Below are 27,994 nucleotides of genomic sequence, written 5' to 3'. Positions count from 1 at the left end.
AGAGTGACACCAGGAATTTCCTCTCTCTCCCTCTACTCCCCTCCACCATGACACTACTAGCCTCCGAGAGGTCTCTTCTCATCCGGAACAAGTTCCGGTCAGGTGAGGAATCCTGGAGTCTCAATTCACCCCAAATAGAGGAGTGAAAGATGTTTTTTCCCCACAGCAACGACTTTACATCTCAGGCAACAATATATGGAGTGTTTATGAGGGTTATTGGCTGTTCGTTCACGTTGACTAACACGTGATCAATAGAGTGATCCTTGTGAATGGATTCAGTGATTGATACACAGATATGTTTTTAATTGATTTGAGGCTTTAAGGCCTCGGCACGTTACTGCGTGACAACTGGAGTGTGGTATCTTTGATGCTAAGCAAGAAAATCCCTTTATTTAAATTCCCTTTTAAACCTCTATAAGATTAAATATGAATGTCTTAATAAGCATCACCCAACGTTAAAGTTTTAAAAGAAAAGACTCTGAGTTATTGATGATGATATCCTATCACAGTCTGTAAAGATTCTTAAGAAGTTGAGGGCAAAAATAATCAAAGAATAGCCCAAATGAATTCCAAATGATATTACTGAGTATTATTTATCTGATGTATTACTCGACTGATGACAACTTTCAGCAGACAACCAGCATTCTGTGACAACCAGCATTGAACAACCTTCCTATAACTGAATAATTCAAGTTTCCCTACAAGTTGCAGCGGCTGCTGTTGTGTTCTCAGGCAGCTGTCGTTAACGGCTGGTAAAATAGAAAGGCGGAGAAATGGCATAGACGCAGTCCCCTAGGTGTACAAACACCTGCTGGAAAACATAATTCCTTAGGGCAGCTGCTCTGTTTGACATCATGTATGTACATAGCAGAGTCTATGCTAGTCTATAAAGTCTGCTGGTACATCAAAGTTATGTTGATCCTGTGTGGAAAAAACATTGGCTAATGTCAGTATAATACGATACAGTGGGTTTGAGTTCCTATTCATCGTTGTAACAATTATATCTGTTTTTGTTGACCATTCACATGATTTGATTCCAAAGTAGTCATATGCTAGATGTTAAGGGTCAATGTTAAGAAAATGTGGTAAACCTTGTGTTAAAAACGTAGCTCCCGATCATTAAAACAAATTCTACTCGCAGCGCCTCTTTGCATAGATGAGTTGTGAGAACTTCATAAGAATGTTTAATTCAAAAGATTTTAAGAAGCCTGAAGAGGTAAAAATACATGAAAAATGCAACACTTGTATTGGGCCTTCAGTTAAATATATGAAAACAATCTAACATTAGAAACACACACGTTGAAATCTAACATAGTGTGATAAGCATAGCTTTATTAACTTGTTAAGACCACAGAGAACAGCGCGCTAATCTGCTCTAAATCACCATTTTCACAACGTTAAACTTTTATTTTGAGGCGTCAGAGAGTAGTGTAGTTAGCAGCACAAATGAGGATGACGTGAGGAAGAGGGGATGTAAGAGAGGCTGGTGGAGAGAGCGGGACAGCTGAAGGGGGGATGGGATCAACAGAAATAGACATACTGAGAGATAAATAGTAACTCCCCTCCCCTCACCTCACCAGCCCTCCCCTCGTCAGGTCTCTCAGGTCTCAAAACTCACCGAAGTCATACAGGGCCCTACCCTGCTTCACCTGTTTGTGTGTGTACTGAATGCTAACATGCATATGTGTGGTGTGTAGATGTGTGCAGGCATGCACGGAGATATATAATCTATAAGCATTGCAAAGTCATGGGGTAATATACATTACGAAGCCATATCATTTAACAGAGATCATGCTGTCCTGCATTACTCCACTCTTACCTTTCTGCGTGTGTCATTTATTTTCCCCAGATCATTTGTCCTTCAAATCAAACTAACTCACTGTTCCATCAATGTAACTTGTAATACTTCATCATTTTTTTCACACAGCCGGCTCAATCAATCTCTGTTTTTGTCTTTCAGTCCTGCAGTTGAGGATTCAGAACCGAAGGCAGAGTGAAATCAATGCAGACTCTGGTTAGTTTATGTCTATCAGTTACATTGTTATTGATCCCTGAGCACCATGACTGCATGGAGGATGTCATATTAATGATCTTCAGGTCGCCTCTTTTCACAGAAACATGATTCGATAATGTCTCTGTTGGTTTTACTATATTGACCAGCTTTTACTTTCCTCTGATATCCCTTTTAAAGTTAAGATTTTGTGTTTGATTAAAAACTCTGATTGTGCAAGAGCAAGAGATGTTGTCATTTTATACTGCATATTTAGTTTGAAAATTCAACATGAACCAATAAGGTAATACAATTTGACATACACAATTGTCATTGTATTCACAATAATAAGTCTGCACAAAATCACACAGACAGCAGGTATCAGACATACAAACCTAGCATCTTCTATTATTAGAGAGTATTGAAATGCAGATAACATGCAATGATTTAACCAATATAACATATGTCCAAAATTAACAATATGCTCTAAATATCAGGCACTATTTTAAAATAAAGATGAAAATAAATTGTGCAGCAAATACAATAAAGACAAATGACATAGGAAAGAACAACAACCTCAGAGTCAGACAGGCTTCAGTTCTCTCCTTGGTGTCTGAGGCTGAAGCAGGTTGCACATTCTGATGCCTGCCAACAAAAAAGAGCGCCTCAGATGCACCATGCTGTAACTTTGAGGGATGACTTGAAAGCTGAGAGTGCTTTGTTGATGCCCTGGTTCACCTGAGATGCTCCTCAATCATGCTAGCACCCTCTAAAAAGAACTCGGCTCTGTATTGTAGTTTCATCATACAACCACACCTTGTCTGTTTCCACAGGGTTGAAATCTGCGTGCTCCCCTAAAAAAGCAGAGAAAGACCAGAGTGAAGCTCTGGTAAGTCGCATCCAGTTTCTCAACAATATCCAACAGAATGACATTTCCACGCTATAGATCAAATACAGATTTTGATGCAGTAGCAGCCAAGGTCCCATGTAAATGCTTTTCATTGATATTAGATTGTACAGTTGATTATATTTAATAGAACAGGGTGAGTTTTGTTTAGCTGTCTCACAGTTTGTCATACATCCATATAGCTGTGTGTTCATAATACATTAATTGAAAATGAATTGTGAGAACTTATTAGGTATAGGAGAGCAAATGTTCTGGGGGAAACACCGGTGTAAATTAGTATTTGATTAGGCTCCACTGTCAAGTATTATTCAACTTTCCCCGAATGAACTGCACTGTAACCTGTGGGCCCTGGCTGTTGGTTTGACCTGCTGTTTCCTGATGCAGCGTCTTACTGATGGTGGTGCCGCTCAGAAGTTGCCCCCTTGTGGTCTGAACACTGAAACTGCACAAGGTGATGCCCTGCCGACAGTAACGTTGATGTCTCCTTCCCGCTTTACCCTCTGTGCTCCGAGCAAAAAGCATAGTGGCATATTTCCTCTCGCTTTCTTTCTGTCTGCTTTTTATCATCTCCGCTCTCTGCTTCCTGTTGTACAGCGTGAGGAAATCAAGTGTGCAAATCTGGCAACGGGCTCCATGGTTCATCAGCTGTCAGTTAAAAAATATATGTGACCTTGTTGCACACTGAAACGCTCCATTTTAAGCAGCCTGCAAACATATCAGTGATTGACAGCGCGTGATAAACCCACCCATCCAGAGATCAGAGTCATCATTTAGCAGACTGACATCTTTCTCTCTCTTTCTTTTCCACACCCTCTAACCTTCCTTTTAATTTGAAAAGAGTATTTTTTTTTTTAAATATCAGGCTTTCTGAATTATCTGATTTCCCTTTCTGCCCTTTTAAAAATGTTTTGTTAATGTGTTTGTATGTGTGTTCATATCCATGGGAATGAATCTCCCTATGGACAGGAGTGTTTACTATTTTTGATGCCTCTGTTGGTTTGGATTGGGATTGACTGCCTGTGGCAACACTGCTGTGCTGCTGCCCACATCACATATGTTCTGACATTCTTTTGCTTCTCTCTCTCTCTCTCTCTCTCTCTCTCTCTCTCTGCTGATCTCCCATCTGTCCCATCATCTCTCCACTTATCGTCACCATTCGTCTATCCTGCAGAGAGGAATGCTTGTGTGGCCCAGAGGCAGAAGAAGGCTCGCCAGACGCAGGACCTCACCGAGAGGATCCAACGTCCACCTGGGCCTGTGGAGCAACAGCCCAAACACACACATCCCCTGGAGAACCGTGAGTCAACACACATATGCATGCACCGGCACACTTCTTCAATTTTTTATTCCAATCTCATCTCCTCCTCTTTTGACCTTACCTCCTTTCACTTTTCATTTCCTCAGGCCCTGCCTCTTTCCCTCTGTCCGCTGATGTCTTCGAAGATGACATTTCCTCCTGCCCCTCCTCCTCGCCCACAGAGCAACACGGCGTCCACCAATCAACAGCCTTTACGTCATTGCCGGGGCTCTCAGGTGACCAATTACTGAGGGACTTCTCAGCCGTGGGCCCGTCCCTTAACCACAGCCCCGGTCACGCTCAGGTGAGGAGACGCCAAGATTGAGTTCTGATTAAGACTGATGCATGTTGGCCGCAACAAGGAAGTAATTCCCACCAATATCCTCACATTAACAGACTTGTGAGTTCATAAATAGCCTCATATGTCAACTCTGATAATCTGATATTCTGCCTTTAGGCTGGTTTGGCGTTGCTCCCGGCAACCGAGGGCATCAGACAACCTATGAGTGTAACGCTGAGTGAATCAAACTCCATGGCAACAACTGGGAGACCAAATGGGATGTATCTGACCTCTCAGACCACACCCGTGCTGCCAAAGGTAATGTGGGATTGGTGCATGTTAATGCTGACACGTGGAAACCATAGTGCTTTGACTTTCATTTGGCTCATGTCAATTTCACAAGGGACTCTTTTGTAATGAATATTTTGACGACTCCTCAACATTATAATGTCAAGAATGCAAGCAAATACACGCAGTAATATGTTATTTTCATCCAGAAAAACAACATTTAGATTGTGTATGTGTGTATGTGCTTGCTACTTCATACAAATTAAAGAACATTGTTGAGGTCTTCAACCAAATAAGATGGTCACTCGTCTGTTTTGTCAAACAAAATGCTCTGCTGTGAGCTGCTCTGCATTCATTACTGTCAATTTGCACTTCTGGGGGAGCTCAGTGTTTGCCCCGTAGGTTAACACATTCACACACAGGCGGCATGGCTGTATGTCAGAAGCAGCACATGCTGTCAGCTGGAGATTTGTGAGGCATTTGTACATTTCATGTAAGAGTTTAACCTCGACACGGGGCAAATACTGGGAAACAATGTCAAACGATTTTACATTTTCTCTGCAATATTCTACACGCTACTGTTGAAATGACTCACCAGGACCACAGTATGGTTACAGTTGAAATGTGTGTCTTTCAGACAGCACGGCCTCACAGCCCAACCTGCTCCTCCTCATTACCCTCCTCGCTCAACTTCAACCATCTCCCTCGGCCACGGAAACCACGGGACACCAAACCTAAAATGAGGAAACTCAAATATCACCAGTACATTCCTCCAGACCAGAGAGGAGGGTCTGGAACTGGAGGTACCACTATAATGCATTACTTTCCTACATTTATTTTAATGTGTCAAATAATGTCTTGGAGAGGTGTTTGAATTTATCCTAAACAATTGTTTATTTCCAGGAGCCAAACAGAAAAGCCCCACTCCTACCCAGTCTCTAGACCCGGCCTACTCCCATCTCCTGAAGCAGCAGCAGGTCTTCCTCCAGCTGCAAATCCACCAGAACCAGCAACAACAACTACAACAGCAACAATTACAACAGCAACAACTACAACCACAACAACAGCTCACTGTTGTTCCCAGGTATGCAAACAGATGACTGTAATACAGGCTCAGGGAATTCAAATTGAGCAAACAGATCTCTGATTCATCAATAGATATTAGTCCTCCGATTGTTTGGTTGAGATAATGCTGCTGTCGTTCCTTCAGCGGAGAGCACAATGATCTTGTGAAGTCCTCTGGAGCCATGCCCCTGAATCCCCAACCTGTTCCTGCCACAACAAACCATAACCCGACAGACACAAACCCTGCGTCCAAGCCTGAGCTTCTCCCTGCAAATCTTGTTGATCTAACAGTAAGAAAAGCATGGAAGCATGATAACTATTATTTACAAATTAATGGTGAAGTCAAACTCTCCTTGTCCTTTGAACCTTCACCATCTCCTCCTTCTTTTCTGCAGGTGTCAGAGTTACGGCAGCAGCTACGTAAGCGTGGCCTCCCTGTCTCTGGCACCAAGCCTGCTCTGTTGCAGCGTCTCCGCCCGTTCCAGCTTCCCCACTCCTGCCTCACCCCTGCTCCCCTCTGCCAGCTGGGTACCAGCCTGGAGCTGCTCACCTCTTGCCCCCCGCTGCCACCCAGCCAGAGCCCCTGCTCAAGCTCCAGCTCTGGACGAGACTCCCCCAGCAGCAGCCCAAACCAACAGATGTACATCCCGGACAGGGGAGTTCCTAATGGGATTCTCAGTGACGCTCAAAATGAAATTCTGAACAGCGTGACGAATGGTTTCTCGAATGCTGCGCCAGTCAGTTTGGCTGGTGAACAGTGTCTTTCCAACGCTGTCTTCCTGGCTCGTGCCAGCACCGCCTCAGGAACTCCAAGTCCCAGTCTCCCCATGTCGTCGTCCTCGCCCCTGCAGTGCGGGGCTCCTTGGAGAACTGAGAACGAGCAGCAGCAGCAACAGCAGCAGGAGCTAAGTGTGGAGTTGGAGATGAGGGAGAGGTTACGGAGCAGGCCCAGGGAACACTCCACTAGCAGCAGCAACGAGGTGAGCGAAGACGGGCTTGTTTCTTTGGTCTATGATGAGTTGGAGAATAACAGGACGGTTGCTTCCCAGAGCTAAACATCATTATTATTATTTTTGTATTATTCCTCCAGTCTTGTGGAGGATCCCTTCATCCGTTCCTGCAACAGGATCCTGGATGCTGTAGGCGGAAACCAGAAACGGACACACAGACAGAGGTGTTGTTTACACAGGTAAACACACACATCAATACACACATATTTTGGATAATCGCTGATAATTGTTGTTATCCAATCACATTGTGTTAGGAGGACCCAGCAAAATAAGCTTCTCATTGTATATAATAACTGTATGTTATCTGTGCATATTACAGTAAAAACATCTTGAATCTTGAATCTAGAAAACTGGTCAAACATGTGAGCATACTCTCATCACCCACCTGTCAAATGATTTACCCCTGCTTTCTAAATCAGGTGTTTTGCTGCCAACCGTGTGATATGATTGGTCAGGATTTCGAGCTGCCAGTGCAGATTACAGCAAGTCCAGTTCAGACGTTGTCCTGTGTTCGCAGCTTGGAGGAAGAACTACAGGAGGCTATCCAGAAAGCACAGGTTAGAGTCTGTCGATGAACAGGAAGAGATCACCTAGAGTTCCATTTACAGAGTGGGATTTACGTGTTTCTTTTGGCCATAGATGGACCCTCGGCAATCCATAGATGACATTCTGGATGAGCCCATGACTTGTGTTGGTAAGTGTCCCATAATTGATAAAGAGCACAATTTAAATGGCACTCGCAATTTATTTCAGTGCCTAATCTTTTTAACTACCTCTCTTCCAGGCTCTGTCAACGTCTGTGATCATAAATCCCCTGCCCACTCAGTCCCCGGCTCTTCGCCTCCTCCTCCTTCTCAAGCTGATCAGTCCCAGGCCTCCCAGCTGCACAGGGATGACAGCTTCCTACCCTCACCTCTTTGCTCATCTCTCTTGCTGGAGCTCCCTCCATCTCCTGCTGTCATAAACCCTAGCCAGGTGATCCCAGCTCCTCCACCGCCACACATCTGTACTTCCCCTCTGCCGTCCACTGGGAAGTCACGTAAACGACGGGCTCCGACATCGTTTGATGCTGCAGACTGGCTTGAAACTCTGACGTCAGGCCTCCGTCCTCTTACTCCGCCGGCAGCTCCATTTGTTGAGTCAGACTTCAGTCTGGATTCAGATCTGAATGTCAGCCGAGTGTTGGATCTAATGATAGAGAAGTGGTGAGGATGCGTGTATTTGTTTGTATACAGAGTAGGTGAGTGTTTCTTGATGGTAATGAATGGGGCAAACATGCATCCCACTGAGGGAACAAGATTGTGAATAGTGGCCTCCATTCGTCCAACCGTCATTGCAAAGCTGTCAAAGTCACTGCTCCACGCAATGTCGAGAGCTGGATTCATTGCAGCGAACAGATTAAACATGGCTTTGATGGGGCAACAAGAGCACAAACACACACACACACACACACACACACACACACACACACACACACACACACACACACACACACACTTCGCCGCTGCAGAACGCTGTTTAAAGGCACTTGGGCTCAGCCAGAAATGGCAAACAAGCCACACATCTGTGAATTGACACACTCCACAGCACAATGTTTGCAGTGCAAAACAAAAGAAAACCTGGTGGCATATTAATTTAAACATGCTTCCTGGTTGCGCTGGGAGAATGTTGTTTCTGACTTATCTCCAAGACCCGTTGTCGGATTGGGTCGAGTGTGGCCCCTGGTGTTGACTCAGTCATTGAGTCCTAGCCATTCATGAAAAGCCCATTTAGAGAGTGTGTAAAAGCCAGACAGAGCACACAGCTTGTGTGTGGCTCCAGACCTTAACCCTGGTGCCAGACACACAGTCGGCATGCAGAGGCAGAAAGCTGGCAGAAGTTGCAAACAAGCAGTGTGTGTGTGTGTGTGCTCGTTTGTACGTGCGTATGTGTGTGTGTGAAAGCTTGTGTGTTGTGTGAAGTATGTGTGTGTTCAATATGTCTGACTGTGTGACTGAACACACAAGGCTGCTTCTGTTTTGTACGTGCCAACACCCCCGACGGCTTCCATGTGCATTTATTAGCATTAATGTTTGCTTGCAATTAAGTGTGCATGTGTGTGTGTGTGTATGATTGAACTGTGAGAGGATACATGTGAACGATGCAGAAAAAAAGCTGTGGATCTCTGTGTCCACGTTTCAGACCAGACATTTAATTGTAGGATCATTGCCAGCGGGCAGTAACTCCGGTGTAGTTATCCAGCATAATCATCAGAACAGCCACAGTACCTTGTTCAAGTCACCGTTCTCCAGGAGAGCAATCAGGCAACCACCCCAAAAATAGTCCCCATATAAATGCTCCAATCAGACAAGTTAGAGCTTTGCAAAAACAGGTGGTCATTTTGTTCCCCGATTAACCCCCAACCGTGTCTGGCCCGCTGCATAGTGCTTACACTGCTACTAGCAAAGCCAGATTTAGCACAATTTATAACCCGACCCCAAGGCCACACCTGTTCACTTAGTGTAAATGAATTCCACACATGTATCATTTGACATTGTTAAATCTTTGATGTATATTTCATTATACAAAACGACCATTTATATGAAGAGAAAATGCACTGTAGAATTAGCACAAAATAAGATGTCCGGAGAATAGGTAGCATGACCAGAGGAGAGCTTGTTTGTTGAAGCTGATACGGTAAATACTGCACATGTGACAGAGATCTTGCTTTTATATTCTACATGATTTATTGGCCATGCAAATGTGCTGGCCATGCAAAAATTAGCACATTATTTGTTTGCATAATACACTTTCATTGAGTTATGTCCATTCTTAACCCCACTTAACATAATGACATTAATGAAGAAGAAAAAACGGACAGAGGTTAGCTTCCGATAACCTCTGCTGTATCACATAAATGTAATTTAGATATAAGTTATATTCTGCCCTTAATTGGCTCCATGTCTAATCAATCATTCATCAGAGCTCTGATTGGCTCATACATATCTGAAACATTTGTATAATTTGACAACTAACTGGACGTCCTTCTGTAAAAACACTTTAATTTGAGGATGAAAACAGCTTAGGTCACCTCCTCGTTCTCCAAAGTATTATGTTAAAATAAAAGTTAAGTGCCGAGTGCAATATGATTTGTGTAAAGGGCACATAAACTGGCAGATCTGAGGTCATATTGTCATGTTTTTTGTATGCAATTATTTCAGTGTTGCTGTCGGCTAGTTCCTTGTTCTAATGATAAACCGCTGTCTTACTACGCAAGACAGCCTTGGTAAATTATTGGAAGAAGATATCTGTGCAGAGGCAAAACCTTCAACTCACAGCTTTATGTTGAAGCAATTTTTGTACAGCTTTCACTACAGAGACTATGAAAAATGCAGTTGAATGTGGAAGGATAGCTTTGATAATCATAGCGATCAATAAACATTACCTGCTGCATGAATAAAAAAAATAATATTGATTGGCAGGAGAGTAAGATGCTACCTCCTGTGACTTCCAATGCTTTAGGGCCAACCCCAGTGTTTTCCTTGTTACTTATTTAATTTCCCAACACTGGTGCAGAGGTTCCTGGAACACCCCTGAGGCAGTTTCACAGGTTTGACTTAACCGCAGGTTTGATACTTTCGTTTTAAACTGGGGTTGAAGCTGTCATGATCTAGATTTGGGGCTGGTTAAGACACATGTAAGCTGGAAACAGTTGTTTCAGGTAACTGAGTCTCTGTTGCTTCTGCTGCTATAAATGCCTTATTGTAAAAATGTAAGAGAAAATATAATGTTTTTGCTTTTATTTATTATGTAACTTATTCATGCAAAAGATATGAATCACTGTCCAAAAGTGTATTTAAAAGCATTAAGAAAATTAAAGTCTTAATAGATTTTCTATTTGGTTCCTCTTTGTTTGTTTTTTTGTTATTACTGCAATATGGCACATGCATTGCTTCATAAAGAAAGAATTATTGATAACTGATATATTTTACAAGAAACTGTCCCAAATGATGTCTCATTAAATATTGATGATCACATAGTAAAATAAAATATTAATTTGCACTTGAAAATTAATTTGCTGTTTAAATATCCATGAAGCAGCACTAACATCCACATGGCTGCATTGTTAATTTTTTATAATGACAGAATTGTAATGTGGAAAGAGCACTAGTGTAGCTGTAAATAAAAAGCTGGATAATCTATGAACTCCAGTCAGTGATCATCAAAAGGCAAGGATCACCAAATAAAACAAAAAAGACATTATGGCGCGCGCATCATGATGAGTACATCCAGGCGCAGCCGGTGGCAAGGGGGCGCTCGAGCTCCTCCAAAAAAAAAAGGAAACGCCCTCTAAAAAAGTTAATGTAATTTTTGAAATTAATTTCAATTATTTTTATAACTTTTATAACGAAAGTGAATCGTATTAGATTTATTCGTAATAAAAAATGTAGTATGTCGTAATTATGACCCTATTTTGATTGGTTGCTCAAGGATCGCGCACCAGAGAGAGGCAGCTATCTGGTCGCCTTAGCTAGGTTAGCTTAATACCCGTTAGCCGAAAGAAGCGCCATAAACAGAGTGGAATGCACTTGTGTTACGTCGAGACGTGTCCCGGACCCGTTCAAGCCTACTTACCTGTTGTCTCTTCGACTTGCCGGAGTAACTCGTGACTTCATTGGCTGAAGAGAACCGAGAACCGGCTTCCGGAGGTCTGCTGTCGATTGATGGGAACGGACGTTAAGGTTATTCTGTGACTGGTGAGTTCATGTTGCTTTAAATTCACTATTAATTGTCAATTAATACTTTAGTTTTATTGTTTGGACAACTCGTGCATGTTGTCATCGTGTATGTGTTGGCCAGTCAATGTTCCGTGTTTTCTGTTTGACCATTGGTGATGTTTGATACTAGATAATAAGCGGAGAGGACGTTAGTGCAGTGTGTGTGTGTGTGTGTGTGTGTGTGTGTGTGTGTGTGTGTGTGTGTGTGCGCGTGTGTGCATTTCTATCAGTTCGTCCATTGGGTGGATTTCTGTCTTAAAGTGGCTTCAACTTATAATATACATTGTGTTATTAATGTTGTGAGTATCATGTTGTGTTCTATATGCATTTCAAGATGATTTGTATGGCTTTTTGTGTGTAAAAAAAGGGATTTCTGTGACAGTTCATGGCTGTTGTGTTGTTGTAGTAACTTGCTGTCAGTTACAGTGAGGCATGAATTCAGTCTTCAGCTCACTGAAGCGCGTGCACGCATGTTTGATCAAATAACCTCAGGAGAAAAACATTAGACCCTTATTGTGTGGCTGTAAAAGGTGAACTATAGTAAAACAAAAATAGTTGTCATTATTTATTGTTAGCAATTTGTTTTAGTGTTTAGCGCCTGTTAGTACTAGTTAAACTCCCCCACCCACAATTATCTATTCATAGCAATCCATCTAGTAGTTGTTGAGACATTTTTTTTAAAAAACCATAAAAATCTACCTCCTAGTCGGCCGAAAGGAAAAGTCAGAGGATCAATAAAGTCAGTAAGACTCATCGTCGGGGCATCCTGCGCCTTTGTACAACATGTCTTGATAATCCATCCAACAGTTGTCAAGATGTGGTGGTCTTGACTAAGGTGACGGATCAACCTGTGGACTTATGTTGTCATCCATAGAGCCGTGGCTAAAATTGTAATATGTCATTATTAAATGTTTTAGCTGTTTTTCTTACTTGTTGTTGTGTAGCTGGTCTATTTTGCAGTCTGTTTGTTTCCAATATATTCCTGCAAACTGCTTAACTGTAAACTGCATCTCCTAATGAATGGAGAAACTTGGCTTAATGGGTCCAAATGTATCTGATGGATTAGTCGGGATCTTTTCCCCCTCTGATGTCTTGCCAAACAACTCGTGTTACTCTGCTATGCAAGAAGACGCCTTAAGGAAATGTCCTTTTTTTCCTCCTCATCTAGCTTCATAGTCTTCTTTAGTGGTTCAGACACTGTTGCTGCACATTGTCTACCCCTATAAAAGCAGGTGGATTGATTAATTGATTGATTGATCACAGACCAAGATGTGTTGTGTGGATCCATCTCCATTGTAATCAAAGACAGGGATATAAAGATGCAACAGATAATTCGTTTGACTCACGTACAGCTCAGAGAGATCTAAACCAGCCTGTCTGTTGGTTGTACAGCGAGCTACAGCTGAATATGTTGACAAGTTTAACCCTGCCGTACCTGTCTAGAGACCAGGCACAAAGAAGAAATAAGATGAGACAATCTACTCTCTTTGGCTTATCCACCCAGGGGTGAGAGTGTGTTTTCACAGGGGTAATACTCCAAAGCTGTGACCAGGGTGTAATGAGGTAGTCTCTGTAATGGCCCCGCTAGCCGTTCCACATCACTTCCCCCTTTGCAATAACCGCTTCCTGCGCGATTTCATGGGAATTAAAGGGAGAAAGGTGTGTTTCATATGTAAAGCAGGTAGCTCTTGCTGAGACGTGAGATGGTTTGTGTGGATTCCCTCCCACCCTCCTTCTCTCCCTCTCTCTTCCTCCCTCTCTCTTGGGTCGGTGGTGGGGTGGGAGGGGGTTTGAGGTAGGCTTTGATCACTGGCAGAAGGTCGCTATGGTTCGATTTCTGTGGCGCTCCTCTGAGACGTTTGCTCTGCAATTATAAACCATGTGAGAGAAGGCAGAGGGAGGGTAATGTTCTCAGCAGCTACTGTAGCCTGTGTGTCAGTTAGCCAACAGCGGACATGAATTACATTTACAGTATGAGGCAGTAAAAAGGCATTTGGTACCACAGCAACCAGGACATGGGATGTTAAATCCATTTAATAATCTCTTTACTATGTGAGCTATGTGGTTATAAGAGACTCAATGAAGGACTGCAGGAGCATGAGGCCCTGAACTTCTGCTGGCACCCCATCTACAGCCTCATACATACTGTTGATAGCATAAAGTACTTACTTAAACTTGCTATAATGGATTTTTTGGCCACTTGGAGGCGCTGGATACAAGCTGTGAACACAACATTTACATATGATCATATTTTACGTTGCTATGGCCAATGTCTTAGGAAACTATTTAAACATCCAACAGATACGGAGCAACATCAGCATTTGCTTTGTGTCTCTGCTTTTATGTGCTACAATTCAGTGTTTCCTCTATATGCCAGCAGCAGTTGCAGCGCCATGCCACTGCAAAAATAAGATCGCTGCTGCTGATAATTTATTATTATTTTGTTTTACAAGAGAAGAGAGGAGAGAGCTCCATCTTATCTCTTCAGAAACAAAAATTATATTCTTTTGCACCATGTTGGACGCTTCATATCCAGGTCAGGTCACACACCTGTAAGTAAAGGATAAAAACAAGATACTTTGCAGCATAACGATTATAAAAGCAGAAGGTAGATGTCAAAAATGTAGCAAGCACTGCTGATCACAGATTCAGGATTATCATTTGCCGAAGGTAAATCAGTCCTGCAACTTCACATGAGGGTCGCACAATGACGTTTCAACAAACGCAATACATTTTTAGGAAAACGCAAGGAAACGCATACTTGTGAAAAAAACGTATCCGACTACAACAAGTCTATCCTATGAAAAGAAAGTAAAAACATCTGAATGTATCATTTCCTTTTGGGTCACAAAACATGGGGATTCAAAGAAACCACTACAGAAATCTTGTTTTTTTGCTGCAGAAACTAGTGAATTATTACTGCTGCTCTGCCTCAAGGAGGAAATATTTGAAAAATTAAAACGCTCTCTCTTGTTGTTCTCTCTGCCATTAGAAGGTAGAGTGATTTGTATAATTTGTGTTTATAAAAGAGAAATAATTGAGAGAAGATGGGGGTTGATTCATGATGATAAACCGCTTCTGTAAAGAGGCTGTTGTTGAGGAATGATGAATTATTCTTCTTATGTTCAGAATAACTCATTTCCTTGTAGTTCTCTGTTCAACTGTATCTAACTGGTTCATTTACACCTCCTTATAAAATCTGTTTTTACTCAGTGCACGCGCCCAATATGGAACATGCCCTTCAGCGTTGCTAATCAGGAAATTACGTCTGTGGGAATTTTACCTCCTCACTGCAGACTGACTTCTGCACAAGACCATGTTTCTGTGCTCAAATCTCGCTAAAGGGACATCCAGACTGTTTCAAAAGACATGGCAGGGTGCAGTTTTATGCTGTGAAGGAAGGAGGCCCTGCAACTGTTTAAAGTAGCCTGCGTCTGTGTCTGTAACTAGAGGCTTCTGCAGCTTTCCAGCTCTGCCACACATCAAACTGAAGAGCTGGTTAAGCTGAGCATTGCTGCTGCTCATCTTTGTTTAAAACTGTGTGAGATGAGGATGGCTAATTGGACTAATTAGCACCAAAACAAGGCTTGACTGAACTGTCTTTCTGTACCCCAGATGTTTCGCCTCTTTTTAGTTGAAAAAAGGATGCAGAGAGAAAAGAGACTAATTTTCAAGGCTAACCCAATGTGGCATTATTAGGCTCTATGCAGTCACAAAACAGGCGGCGAGACATGCTTCTGATGTGCTGGTGCTTTAACTGACCTTTGCTACAATAGCGGGACTCTCACAACTCCAACCGAGCTTCTTGGCAGTCAGTAGTTGAGGCGCACTACCCTGTGGGATGAAAGCTAGACCAACTTTACACTTTTCTGGTCTGAACTCTATTTCTTTCTTGGCTCAAGCTTTGTTTATTCTCGCTGTAGTGAAGACAATGATGTAATCATGGATGGCTTGTGGTGTGCACGAAACATTCAACGTCTGTATGTAGTCAAATCAAATAAAGAAAAATCTATTGAACAGTATCTCTACTATTTTCTAATTAAACTGGATGAATTATAAATGATACATAATCTAATAATAAATAGATGATCTTCTTCATTTCCGCTACACGGGCTGCATTTAAGAATAAAATACAAAACAGAAAGCTTAAAAAAATAAATTGAACTGACTTGTCCTTGCCCTGCAGCTTTTACATTCAGTTCATTCAGGTGTGAAGTGATGTCACCCAAAAAGCCATGGTATTATATTTTTCTCATCTTGTAAAAGAAGAAATTTATGTGCAGGGACTTTATCTGTGGTTATTGAAACTACTTGTTTTAGCTCTATTCCTCTCTGTTAACATTGTTGTTGGGCTGTGAATTCATGTATAATTAATCTGATCATATTGGGCTCTTAGATTGTTTATTGTCTGTGCCTTCATATCGGATGCGAGTGTGTTCGTTTGCTCAACAGATTTGTGCTTCGTCTTGTAGTGGCGCTTCACATTGCCACTTTTAATAATCGTCACAGCCTCTGAACATATGAGACATATTGGTTTTAAACGGCCCGTGAGAAGAATGAACATATAGTCTGTCCATTCTTGATCAAACGCTCTGGCTAAGGGAGGCGTGGGCAAACCTTTTGGCTCAGGGGGCACGATGAGTTTTAAAATTTGACAGACGGGCCGGCCAGTATCAGATCGATGGAGAGTGTTTTTGTGGTCACCCTTTTTTGCCAGTGAATCAAAGTTTTGTGTCAGTTTGGTAATCAGGACAGAGCTGAGGTGTTCATCAGTTAACTGGGATCTGTGGTGTGATGTGTTGATGTTCATCCGGTAACTGGGATCTGTGGTGTGATGTGTTGATGTTCATCCGGTAACTGGGATCTGTGGTGTGATGTGTTGATGCGAGCAGACGAGCACAAATTATACAAATCACTCTACCTTCTAATGGCAGAGAGAACAACAAGAGAGAGCGTTTTAATTTTTCAAATATTTCCTCCTTGAGGCAGAGCAGCAGTAATAACGCGATGACGCCCCAGAATCGGGCCGAATACACTGGCCTGATTCAGGCGTCAATAACCGGGGCCAGCATCAGCCCGAACCCGACACGCCAGAAGAAATGCGTCTGCCTGGTTCCGGTTGCCGACGGGCCAGAACCTGCTTTCGTGCTGGCTGCGATAAACGCGGCTGCCATGTCTAAGCCAGAATAGGCCCGTGTCTGTAACAGCTAAATCTGGGCCAGATATGGCAAAAATTAAATGAGCCAAATGCTGCCTCACATTTGGCCACATCGAGCCGGAACATAGCCGATCAGCCGACACTCAGCCCCAATACGGCCGAGTCCGCTGCTACCTGGGAGGGTAGCTGACACCAGCTGAAGTCACTTTTTTATTATTATTAGAGAACCGACGGAAGAATTCTCCGTGCAGGTCGTCCAGAGATTTGCTGCATTTCTTCACATGTCGAGCGGGGGAAGGAAGCTGGAAGGTAAAACCCGATGTGACACATGAGTGCGCAAGGCTGCGCAGTCTCGTGGGTCTGATGTGCGTTCATTATGCCGAGGAAAATAACTCTGGATTCAGCTGTTTGTTTATTTAACAACTTAAAAAACTTAGTTTTTTTAAATAAGGGCTATTAGAGTGTTCGTACTGGGGAGTGGGAAAAGGCTAAATTAATGCGATCTTTACTATAATTTGAACAATTTTGTACCAATATTCGGCGGGCCGGATTAAAACGCACAACGGGCCGTAGTTTGCCCACCCCTGGGCTAAAGTGTCCACATTTCTCTTTTTGGAAGACACTGTGAAATACCTTCTCTGACTCGCATACTATTCTGTCTTTCTGTATATCACACTCAGGCCGCGATGCTTATCGGAATACACATATTTGATTGGCTGAGTAGCATCACGTGATATGATTTACAACGAAGTTTGGTCAGTGTGTTTCCTGGACCGCTGAACGAGTGCCGTAGAGGCTAGAGAAGCTTCGCCGTTTAAAATAGATGCATCTATTGGTTATAGGTCTGGGTCCAGATACAAAGTCTTCTGGGTCTGGACCCGGATCCTGGGCCGCCTATTAGTGGCCCCTGGTATGGAGGATAAACGCCTCCGTTCATGCTCGGAGCTCGCGCTTCATGTCTACATGTAGGTTGCATAAAGGCTTTATAAACACTTTCTAAAGACTACAGCAATGTGAACTCTCTGCTCTCTGTGTTTTGCTGAACTCTGTTCAGGTTCTACAGAGGAACACGAGTACGATTCTGTGCCTCATTTTCATCATTTATTGCCATAGTGCTTAATATTATCAGCCCAAAATGACTCCACTGTGCACACATTGCCTTGTACCAACAACAAAAAAAAGTAACCCAGAGGGTTTTTGGTAAGTATCCCTATCTTGAAAATCTTACTAGTATGCTGTAGGCTTAGTATGGGATAAATATAGACAGTATTTTCCATTATAATGGTTTATTATAATATAAAAGACTGAGAAGCTTTCGAGGATCCTGTGAATATTTTAACATGAAATTTAGTCTCAAATGTGTCTCTTCAGGACCTTCAGCTCCAATGATATCACTCATAGTATAGCATAGTCTGTTAATTAGATTCCCAATGCAGTTATGTAGGAGTGTAACACAAAGCTACTCTCTATATCTGTTTATTTCATAAACATATCTATGTTTGGATTTATACTTGAAGGCATTATGATTCTCCTCTTTTCAGTCATTTTCTACTGCGACTAAATACTCATATGCATAAATGTAGCTATCAACACAATAGGATGATTGCAGAGCTGCTGTCATTCCTCTATCTCTGAAATGATACAAACTGTGGATTTGAACAGGTATTTTTTTAAATGTAACCTGTAACCCCACATAATAATATAGTTAGCTAATTGTGGCTAGTTAGCAAGGCATGTTTACGTTTGCAGTTGAAGCCAATGCGGAAGTGTCTCAAAACCTGCCTTCCCTCTATTGACCAGCGGGGAGCATCTCCTCCGGTTGCAAAAAGAAGTCTGACTGCATGGAAGTCTATGAAAAAATGACCCTACTCTCTTAATTTATTCCCTCTGTAAACATTGTAAACATGATTTTATGTTCTTCATCGCTAGTTTCAAGTCTTCTACAGCATGATGCTCATTTAGTAAATGATGGTGTAGCAGGGTATGTTTTCAGGCGGGCTGACTGTGATTGACAGGTCGCTGCTGCTACCAGAGCCATATCGGGCGTCTCTACGTCACTCCTCCGCATTCCAAACATGGTAACTTCCGTTCATTGGTTGCGGAAAAAACAACATGGCGACAACCGTAATCCAAGATGGCGACAGCAAAATTGGCAAACTTGAGGCTTCAAGATGGCAGTCCACAAACCAATGGGTGACGTCACGATGACTACGTCCACCTCTTATTTAGAGTCTATGATACAGACAGGTAATTAGTTGATTGGACAGTCGTGGCGATTGTTATCCTGCATCATCAGGAACAACGTGGGAAAATCAAATTCAGACGCCTGCATGAGCTGTCTTGTACAGTAATGGTTCCGAGCGTATTACTTTGGGATCGCAGTCACTGGCTTTTTAATGGACCTAATGAACTGAGCATGGAGTGCATGGAGTCAGATACACACCTGTTTTATCAGCTTTTGACCTATTCATCTGGGAAAAATACCTTTGCATTTGTGTTGATTTGCATGAACTGCACAGATTTCAGGATTTATTAGCTTTTAGTTTTGCTCTACTACCATACAATCCTGAGGTGAGTTTGTTTGCTTTTTGAAGTGTTCTCTGTTCGGTTGTTTGTTCTGTTCCACGGTTCGATTGACAGCATTCACACCAGCCCTAATGAGCAGGACTAATTGGGTAAACGGACCTGAGTTTGTTTTAACCGAACCAAACATGTGAGGCATGAAAGCGCAACCTAAGTCTCGCTGTCTCGCTCTCTTGCTCTCGCCTTCTGTCTCTCTCTCTCTCTCTCGCTCTCGCTCTCTGTCTCTCTCGCTCTCTGTCTCACTCGCTCTCTGTCTCTCTCGCTCTCACCCTCTGTCTCTCTGTCTCTCGCTCTCTGTCTCTCGCTCTCGCCCTCTGTCTCTCTCGCTCTCACCCTCTGTCTCTCTGTCTCTCGCTCTCTGTCTCTCGCTCTCGCCCTCTGTCTCTCTCGCTCTCACCCTCTGTCTCTCTCGCTTTCGGTCTCGCTCTCTCGGTCTCTCTCTCTCTCGCTTTCTGTCTCTCTCGCAACCAATGTATTTAGGCCATCAAATACATGCAAAGGTGACAGAGGAAGAGCATTGGCTCTTTTTTGTTTTAATGTTGTAAAGATGTCTTTTGCAGCTTTTAATTAAACATATGCTTAAATGCATTTAAACAAAGCTTTGTAGTAGTGTTTGGTTTTTGAATTTTGATGCTAAGATTTTCACTTTTATGGCAAACCTAAGCTATAACTAGACACAATTGGATGCTGTACATATCTTACTAATGTACATTTACATCCTAAATCTTAGTGATCTGAAATATACTCTCACATAAGCACCCCGAAAATTTACCAACCGTCCAACAAACTCAACCTGCAGCAATTTACACAGTTGTTTTATTTAAAAAAAAGAAGGCCTAAATCTCTTTTAATCATGTGAATAAGAAGGTCAACAAACAGAATGACAGAAGAATGAGTGATGTGATTTTTAAATTGAACCATTTATGTCTTGGGAGAGAAAAAAAAGGCTCACGAATGCATAACTTAGCTGTGTTGAATTGAATGACCTCTGTCTTCAACAGCCAGATGAAAAGCATGTTTATAAAAGAAACAAACAAATGTTTTTTTATTTTGTTTTAGAAAGCAAAAATATGACAGAAATGTGATTAATTCTTGCACAAATTAACACTGTGGTACTGTCTGTATATCCTCAAAGGTGATTCTATCTTCATTTCAGTGTTGAAGTTCTTTTTATCACGTTACTCTGCATAACAATGATGTTAATTTTAGAAATATGACCGCAAGTGTCAATTTGGTCCAAATTGAAATCCAAATTTAATAATAACGTTTTTTTTATCTTCTATAAAAAAGGTCAAAGATGCAACAAAAATAATCAGAAATCGCATCAAAAATCACAAAGGAGCGTTCAGAGCCAGCTTGTGTGTGAGGATCTGAATGTTGGTGACCCACAGGAAGTCTCAAGAAATGTGAATCTGTAAAACTAGTGAAACCATGTAAATCCTCTGTACTTAAAGTTAGTGACAAATGGTACACATTGGTATTATTACTGAATTTGGAATAGGATTAGATCATTTTGTATCCTGTCTGTCTAATTGTCTGTCTGTTAATGAATGTCTAACACTAATAGGCGACTGTCTTGAGATGTTTAGCACAAGAAAATCTTTTTTAGCTGTGCAGGGCATTAAATATTTGCCATACTACAGTAAATCAGATGCGTTTTTCTTTCTTTTAGGTTTGTGTACATGGCCGAACATAAAGGACATGTTAGCTAATAAAACATGGACTTCTTCAGAGAGGACACGGCTTGAAATGACAAAGGACAGGGCATTGTACAGGACATGACACAAACTAGTCTGACCCCAGCTGTGCACTTTACTAGACTGCCTGCGCCTGAACTGCAGATGCATCCTCTTAAGCGTTATTGTCTTGTCGAGGCAAGATTAGATAAAAAAAAAAGCTTGCACCACAAGCTTGCATCTTGTGTGTGTATGTATGTGTGTGTGCCTGCAGAGGTCACAGCTGAGTTCCAGCACTGGATGTGTTCCAGACTACAACGCGCTCACTGCCCCCTTTCTGCGCCCCGCTGGGTTTTTCCTGTACTTTTTTGAAAGGACTTATGTTTGAGGCCAGGTGTCAATGACAGCCCACCTCACACACTCAGCGCCTGTGCAGCTGCAGCGTAACACAGCCCAACCTTGCCTCCAGCTGATAGCATTGTAATAATGAAAAATAGATGCTGGGGGTTGTGCATGCCTGGCTGCTTGCTTGAGTGTGTGTGCATGTATGCATGTACAAGTGTTACCTCCTCAATTAGTTTGCTGAAAACCAGGGTGAGCTGTGGCCATGTTTCATCCATGTTAATGAGGATATAAGAGTTCCCAACCCTCCAAGGTCATAACACTGTAGGAGTACTGTAGGGATTAATTTTCCCACTGCATCCTTATTCCATATACTCAGAATATGACCATGGGCACACACAGATTAGACTAACCTTGTCACGTGTGTGGGTTTCTGTCTGTGCAAACATGTACATACTTATCATAATCCATGTGTGTGCTCAAGGTGCGCCAATCCCTCTCACCCATCGTTATAACATCCTATAACAGGGAATAAAAACACAGTTCCGATATCTGCCCTGTTTAGATGATAACGGCATGTCCTTCCACACTGTCAATAGCAGATGTGTTTGATGGTTTTTCTTTTTTTCAAAATGTCTTTCTTTTTCTGTGTTTTACAATTTAAGCACATTTTGTTCCCAGAAAAAGTGCTTTAACACTGATGTACGCTCAATGGCTGTATCCCCCCAACAGGTCAGATATTTAGCCTGCTAGGTGTTTCATCAACGAGCATCTTGACTTGCGCCAACGCCAATTTGCCTCTGATCAGGCGCTTTTGTTGGGAAGCTCAAAAAAACAATTGGCAAGTAGAAAATCAGGGCTAAAGTTGTATAGTGTGAACAATGGTAGCTGTCTCAGAGGACATCTTCAGTATGACTCTGTTTGTATGTGTGTCTGGAGGAGCTGAGCCTCTGAAACACCGACACGAGGAGAGCGGAGGAGGAGAGACTATTCCACACCGACGTCTAAGAGGATGAAATCATGAAGTGATGACATTTTGGACAGCCATGGATGTAAACCGCAACATGACTTCGTTGGCAGAGATGTACAACGCATTCACATAAGGCAGTAATTCAATAGTTTTCATATTTTTGTTAAATAGGTGCACAATATGACTACAGATTACATGGCCATGCAGAAAAGCAACAAAAAATAAATTCCTGGCACGGCTCTGTCCTCTCAACAGTTGTGTTGTCGCTCTATGGCTGCCTCTTTAAGCCCTACAGAATGCTTCCAAGGAGAGATTGCTATGCATGAGCTAATCTCAGAACCCAGAACCAAATCTTGCTCTGTGGCAAGCTACTGGTTGTCTGTCAGGAGAGATTCTGCTCCCTCCACCTTAACAACGAAGCCAACCAAGCATGACCACCTCTCCTTCAATGGAAGACACGTATATGCCGACACTCTGCTTGTGTCTGTCTTTGTCATGTCATTCAGTCTCTTCGCAGACTCTGTAATTCAAATTGATAGAAGGGATGAGGGATGCAACACAAGTCATAAATTGGGGATCAAAACCTATTCCAGCTTTTGAATTGTTTTTCCACTAAGCTCTCTTCGTTTCTTGTGGGTAAAGCTGGAGCAGAGGCGGCTCGACGAGGTAGAGTGTCCAGTGCTGCTGCTGTCAAAGCTCTGCAATGCGCAGACCAGCTGCATGTACATGTATATCTACATTCTCTGTCATACCTGTAGAGCGACAGCAATCAAACAGACTGTAGACGATCTCTGGATGTTTTAGGGATTCATTGCATTGCTCAAGGATACGTTGTGGAACAAGCTGTATGTTGTAGCTAGAATCTCTGCGTTTTGGCATTCAAGGGTGTTTTCCTTCGTCAGTGTGACAACCTGATTAGGAAGTGGATACATTTGTTCAGGAGCTGTTCTGCTTCGATTTATCCTCTTAAGATGAGGTGAGCAGGATGAGATTGATGGAAGGGAGGTAACTAGTGGACAGCCAGTTGCTCTCCCAAAGATGGAGCAACTTCCTAATAGGCTGTAGAAATGTTGCATGTCGATGGACGAAGATACGTGTTCATTTTACTGACTAAAAATAATCAAACATGTATTGAGTTTCTAGATTCCAGCTGCATTCATTCATATGTATCCAGTGAGGAGTCCGCGGGAGAGGGAAGACGGCATGCAGAGACATTAAATGGCCAGTTCTCAACACTGGATAATAGTGTTTCAAAGAAGCAGATCTTAGGTAGTGAGCAACTGGACCTGCAGAGATGCAGATTATGTGAACTGAAGGCTTCGACGCATCCCTTCCCCCATGTCTCTCTGCATGCTCACATGATGCACATGCTGCCCTTCGATACCACAGCATTAATTTTTCTGTCCATCCCACGCGACTCAAGCATGGCTCACTTTTTCTTGCCTCCCTCCGTTTGCCCTATCATCAGTGTAAAATACCTCACCCCTGCAGACAGAGACAGATGGAGAGAGCAGCACCAGCCCCCTGCTCAGCTCCAGTGATTTATGCCATGGTAACACACACACACACACACACGCACACACACACACACACCTATACCTATGCATTCATGCATGCAGTGCGCATGCGATCATATATCAGAGGATGAGATTGCATGCATAAATACGCAAGGACTCGTTGGTGAGACAGAGCTGAATGCATGACGGCACCTGTCTTGTGTTAATGTTAAATGCCAGAGCTCCAGGGCTTTTTAAAAGGACATGTGCATCTTTGAAGCAGTGGCAACAGAGTCTGACATCATTTGTCCCTTTCTATGACAGTTAAAGAGGAACAGGCTGCGGGCACATTCTTCCTCCTTATTCCACCTGACTGAGGTGTCAGACCTAAAAAAGCTGTTATACTCAGCTGCACTTTGCTACACGAATGGAATATTGGTTGTGCTTTCTATTGAATGCCAACCAAGCAAACAGAGTGCATTTTTAAGGATACCTAATGAGCACACAACACTGCTGCAGAGAGAGAGACAGAGTAGTCAGTAGACATGTTTGTGTGTGTGTGTGTGCGAGGGTGTGTGTTTGTTTATGCCACGTTGTGGTCTGGGGCTGTTATGGTGTTCCAACAAGGACATGCTTGGTGTACAAGGAGGCAACGGTTTGTGAGTAAGGTCATTGTACACGATGTCCTCCGCTCTTCACCCCCTCCCTCTAACCACACAGACACACGCATCCATCTTTTTAATATTAATTCTGTTGTGTAGAGGGATGGGGAAGTGGAAGTGTGGTGTAAGGCAGGGCGGTAAAAGGGACAGAGGATGGAAGGAAGCAGTCAGATGGCAGATGGGTAGAAAAGAGGAGAGGAGGGCTGATGGAGGGGTGAATGGAGGGATGAAGGTAGAAAGAAAGAGAACGTAAGGGAGGGGGAAGGTAGAGCAGTGGTGGAGGGGAAATCGTTTATCCTACAGCCCAGGTAAGGGTGACCTGTTTGTCTCTGTCGGCCTCTGTGACTCCCCTGATGTCTCTATAATAGGCCTGTGAAGCAGGTGGACACGGCAGCACAAAGCAGCGGCCCACAGTAACAGAGGCTCACAGGCGCGCTTAAGCTCCATTCCACCCCAGTAACTTTGGGGAATTCACAGAAATTTCAGTTAATGAATTAAAAAGCACCGTTTGTTCTTTGCAATAGCTTTTTTTTAAAGGAGCTGCATTTAACTATCTCAACATTAATATGGCGGCAAACCACTATTTGCTATGTGAAGATATAGTGGAGTAATGTATCTGAACAGCGAATGAAGTCGCTCTCCCTTTGTGTGTGTGATGTTATCCAAGCTTCTCCTCGCTATGTTCACATAGCCGTGCCGGCTGCGAGTGCTTTTAGTGCATGTGAGCGCGTCCCACTGGTTAGCTCGCGAACGCCGCTCTGCAGGCTCCGGACCGACAGAGTCGTGGCCATATGTAGTGCCCACCCTCTGGGTTCCCCCTCAGGTACACCATGGGAGCTCTGTCAACACTTTCACAGTAGTTTGCACTATTAGCTCGCTATGAGCCGGTGGATCATGTTGAGACAATTGAAATGCTCCAAGTTTTGGATCTTACACCTTTAACTAATGCGGCTTTAAGAAAAAAGAAAAAAAATGCTACAAAGAAACATAGAAACAAACATAGAAACAAACTCTTTATAGCAAAGGACTGATCTTACTGACTTTAGTGATTCCTTCTTCTAGCGCCTAAAGGATTCACGGTTTTGAGTGAAACTCAACAACTTTTGGATGGATTGTCATTCATTTGGTACACACATTCATGGTTCCCCTCAGTATGATTTGTAATAACTTTTATATAGCGCCATCATTGAGTCTAAATTTAAATCATTGTCTCATATTTTTATGACCAATTTCTATGACTAAATGCATTTCCACCAGCCACAGAAATTTGGTAAGAAATGTCAATATTACAGTCATAGCATTTAGTTTACGGCTCAAAAAACACATTTAAGTTTGCTGTACCTCTTTAAGTACATGCTCATGAAGGCCCAACCACAATTGATGTGACGTCATGTCAAAATATTTCTAGTGCCAGTTCTACAGCAAAGAAAAGTCTTTTTTTCTGAAACATCAAAGTTAAGTTTTTGGAAAAAATACCTGAGAATCAAAGGACACCAGCTTATTTCAAGATGTACCATTTTGCACCACTATTCAACAATCACGCAGGGAGAAATCCATTGTAGTGTAAAAATGTCAACACTTCATGACAAACGAACTCCTGCAATCCACTGAACGCCACAGCTTGATGATTTATAACAGTATAAGAGTATTCAAGGGAGGATTTTTCCTTAAGGCAGTAGCTATAGATCTAGCAGGTACTTGAAATAAAAGTAAGCCAGGCAGCCGGGTCTCTTTGATTTGTCTCTGCTCACTTCCTCCTCCTGTTTTTTTGTGATCGTCCTGTCCGCATGATGCAGTAGTGACAGCCCCCTTTTTCGCTTGCTTCAAAACCACCTCAGCGAAGAAGATCTGTTTCATTACTTTGATTTAAAAAATAAAAAAAACAGAGTGTGGTGGCAAAGTTGAAAATGAGCGCAGATGAGAGGGAGAGAAAGAGACAGAGAATGAGAAGAAAGAGAGACGAGAGGAAAGCTTGGCCTAGAGCTATGGAAAGTTGTAATAGATGTTATGTGAGCAGCAGGAGAATAAAAAGCATGTGGGCGTTTTTATGGAATTAAGACTTGGGTAGTCATTACCATATTGTCTAAGACTTTTCAGTTTTTCAGATGCTTGCATTGGTTTTTCTCAAATTACATCCCCAAATAATACACATTATACAGATGGACACATAAAAATAGTGTGAGCACCTTATCGAGTAGGCGGATTTTAAAAAGCTATTTCCCCCCCCTGGAAAACAGTTAAAGCACAGAAAAGATGATGGGGAAAAAGAAAAGGCTTTATATGCCCAATTTAAATAAAAATTTCTAAAGCCACTTACACCAAACTCTGGACTGGACCTTACCGTATAAGCATTTAATTTAAAAAACAGAAATCAAGGAATCAAAAATTCAACGATAATTAATTGCTGTTATGCAACACAAGGTTGCGCAACAAAAATAGCCCATTTGCTACACGAGAAAGACATGATAAACGGCAAAATAAAATGAGTAATTAATTCCTGTGCATTTCTTTTTTCACTCGGATCAGGAGGAATGCAAACAGCAGACGATATGTTTGACATTTAAACATAAAAGATTTGCAACTAGGAAACACTGTCCATCAACTCTGACTATGTCTGAGCACCAAACTCATTGATGAAAACAGTTTGCCTCCTCTCAACCCACCAGTGTGCTGCCCACCCACCCTTTATGTTCTATATAATGTCATATGCTATAAGTGCTTCAGTGATTTAAAAAAAAAAAAAAAAAAATGAAGACTGAAAGGTTTCCAAATTCATTGGAACTACCGGCTGCAGCATGTACATGAGCCGCTGATGCCAAGAGTCTCGCCTAATGCAAACAAACAGTCTTGGGGAGGAATCCAGCTAACCTTTTAGAGGGAAACTAAAAGTACAGCCTGCGCACAAAGACCAACGTGAACAGAAAGGCCCACAAGAAAAGAAATAAAGTCTACCAAGCCAGGGTACTTGTAAAAACAATGAGCCTACAAAAATTCAAACTTGAGTCTTAGTACTAATAGAGATGAAAGTGACAGGTGAGCAGAGGGAAGTGAAAGGATACCTCTGCTCCAATGTGCTACTCAACTGGCACCTCACTGTCATCCTGAACTGTCATCGAAGAGCCAGTCACCTGTTGACATGTGTCCCGCCTTCAGGAGCGACCTGCGAGTCACACACACACCACACAGGGAGAAAAGTCCTTAGTGAGGTCACTGAGTAACAAACAGTGGGATGCTTACGGTTTAAACCCCACAGGCCCCACAAGGTAAATTATGTGCGATTCTAAAAAAATATGATTAAAGAAAAAAAGAAAAGGCCCACTTATCAGCTTTGTGCAGAGCTTAGAGATGCACCGGTGGTCCTGTAATTTGGCTGCAGTTATGGCTTGATAGTCAGTGTTTTGTTACATAATATTGAATTTCAATTTCAATTCTAGGTGTTGGAAAGAAAGATACAAAATTCGATATCTACAGCTAAAAAAAATGGAAATCTGAATCGGCCAAGAAAATTGCTAT

At 42.4% G+C, this 27,994-nt stretch overlaps 1 protein-coding gene across 1 annotated transcript; it reads left to right on the top strand.

The window, feature by feature from the left end:
• Positions 1-47: 47 nt before the first annotated feature.
• LOC306744604 (uncharacterized protein) lies at positions 48-8,046 on the top strand (the record flags this gene model as incomplete). The annotated part of the gene is made up of 15 exons (XM_079227284.1): positions 48-102; positions 1,961-2,014; positions 2,824-2,879; positions 3,282-3,348; positions 4,069-4,194; positions 4,302-4,498; positions 4,652-4,792; positions 5,400-5,565; positions 5,666-5,846; positions 5,973-6,117; positions 6,223-6,807; positions 6,918-7,016; positions 7,257-7,394; positions 7,477-7,531; positions 7,622-8,046. 15 exons carry the CDS (start codon positions 48-50, stop codon positions 8,044-8,046), a joined length of 2,490 nt encoding a protein of 829 aa, XP_079083410.1.
• Between the last annotated feature and the right edge of the window lie 19,948 nt (positions 8,047-27,994).

The sequence above is a fragment of the Taurulus bubalis genome, assembly GCF_910589615.1.
Source record: "Taurulus bubalis genome assembly, chromosome: 12".
In the NCBI taxonomy this organism is placed as follows: domain Eukaryota; kingdom Metazoa; phylum Chordata; class Actinopteri; order Perciformes; family Cottidae; genus Taurulus; species Taurulus bubalis.
The sequence above is the reverse complement of the archived record's forward strand: the minus strand, read 5'-3'. Positions and strand labels throughout refer to the sequence as shown.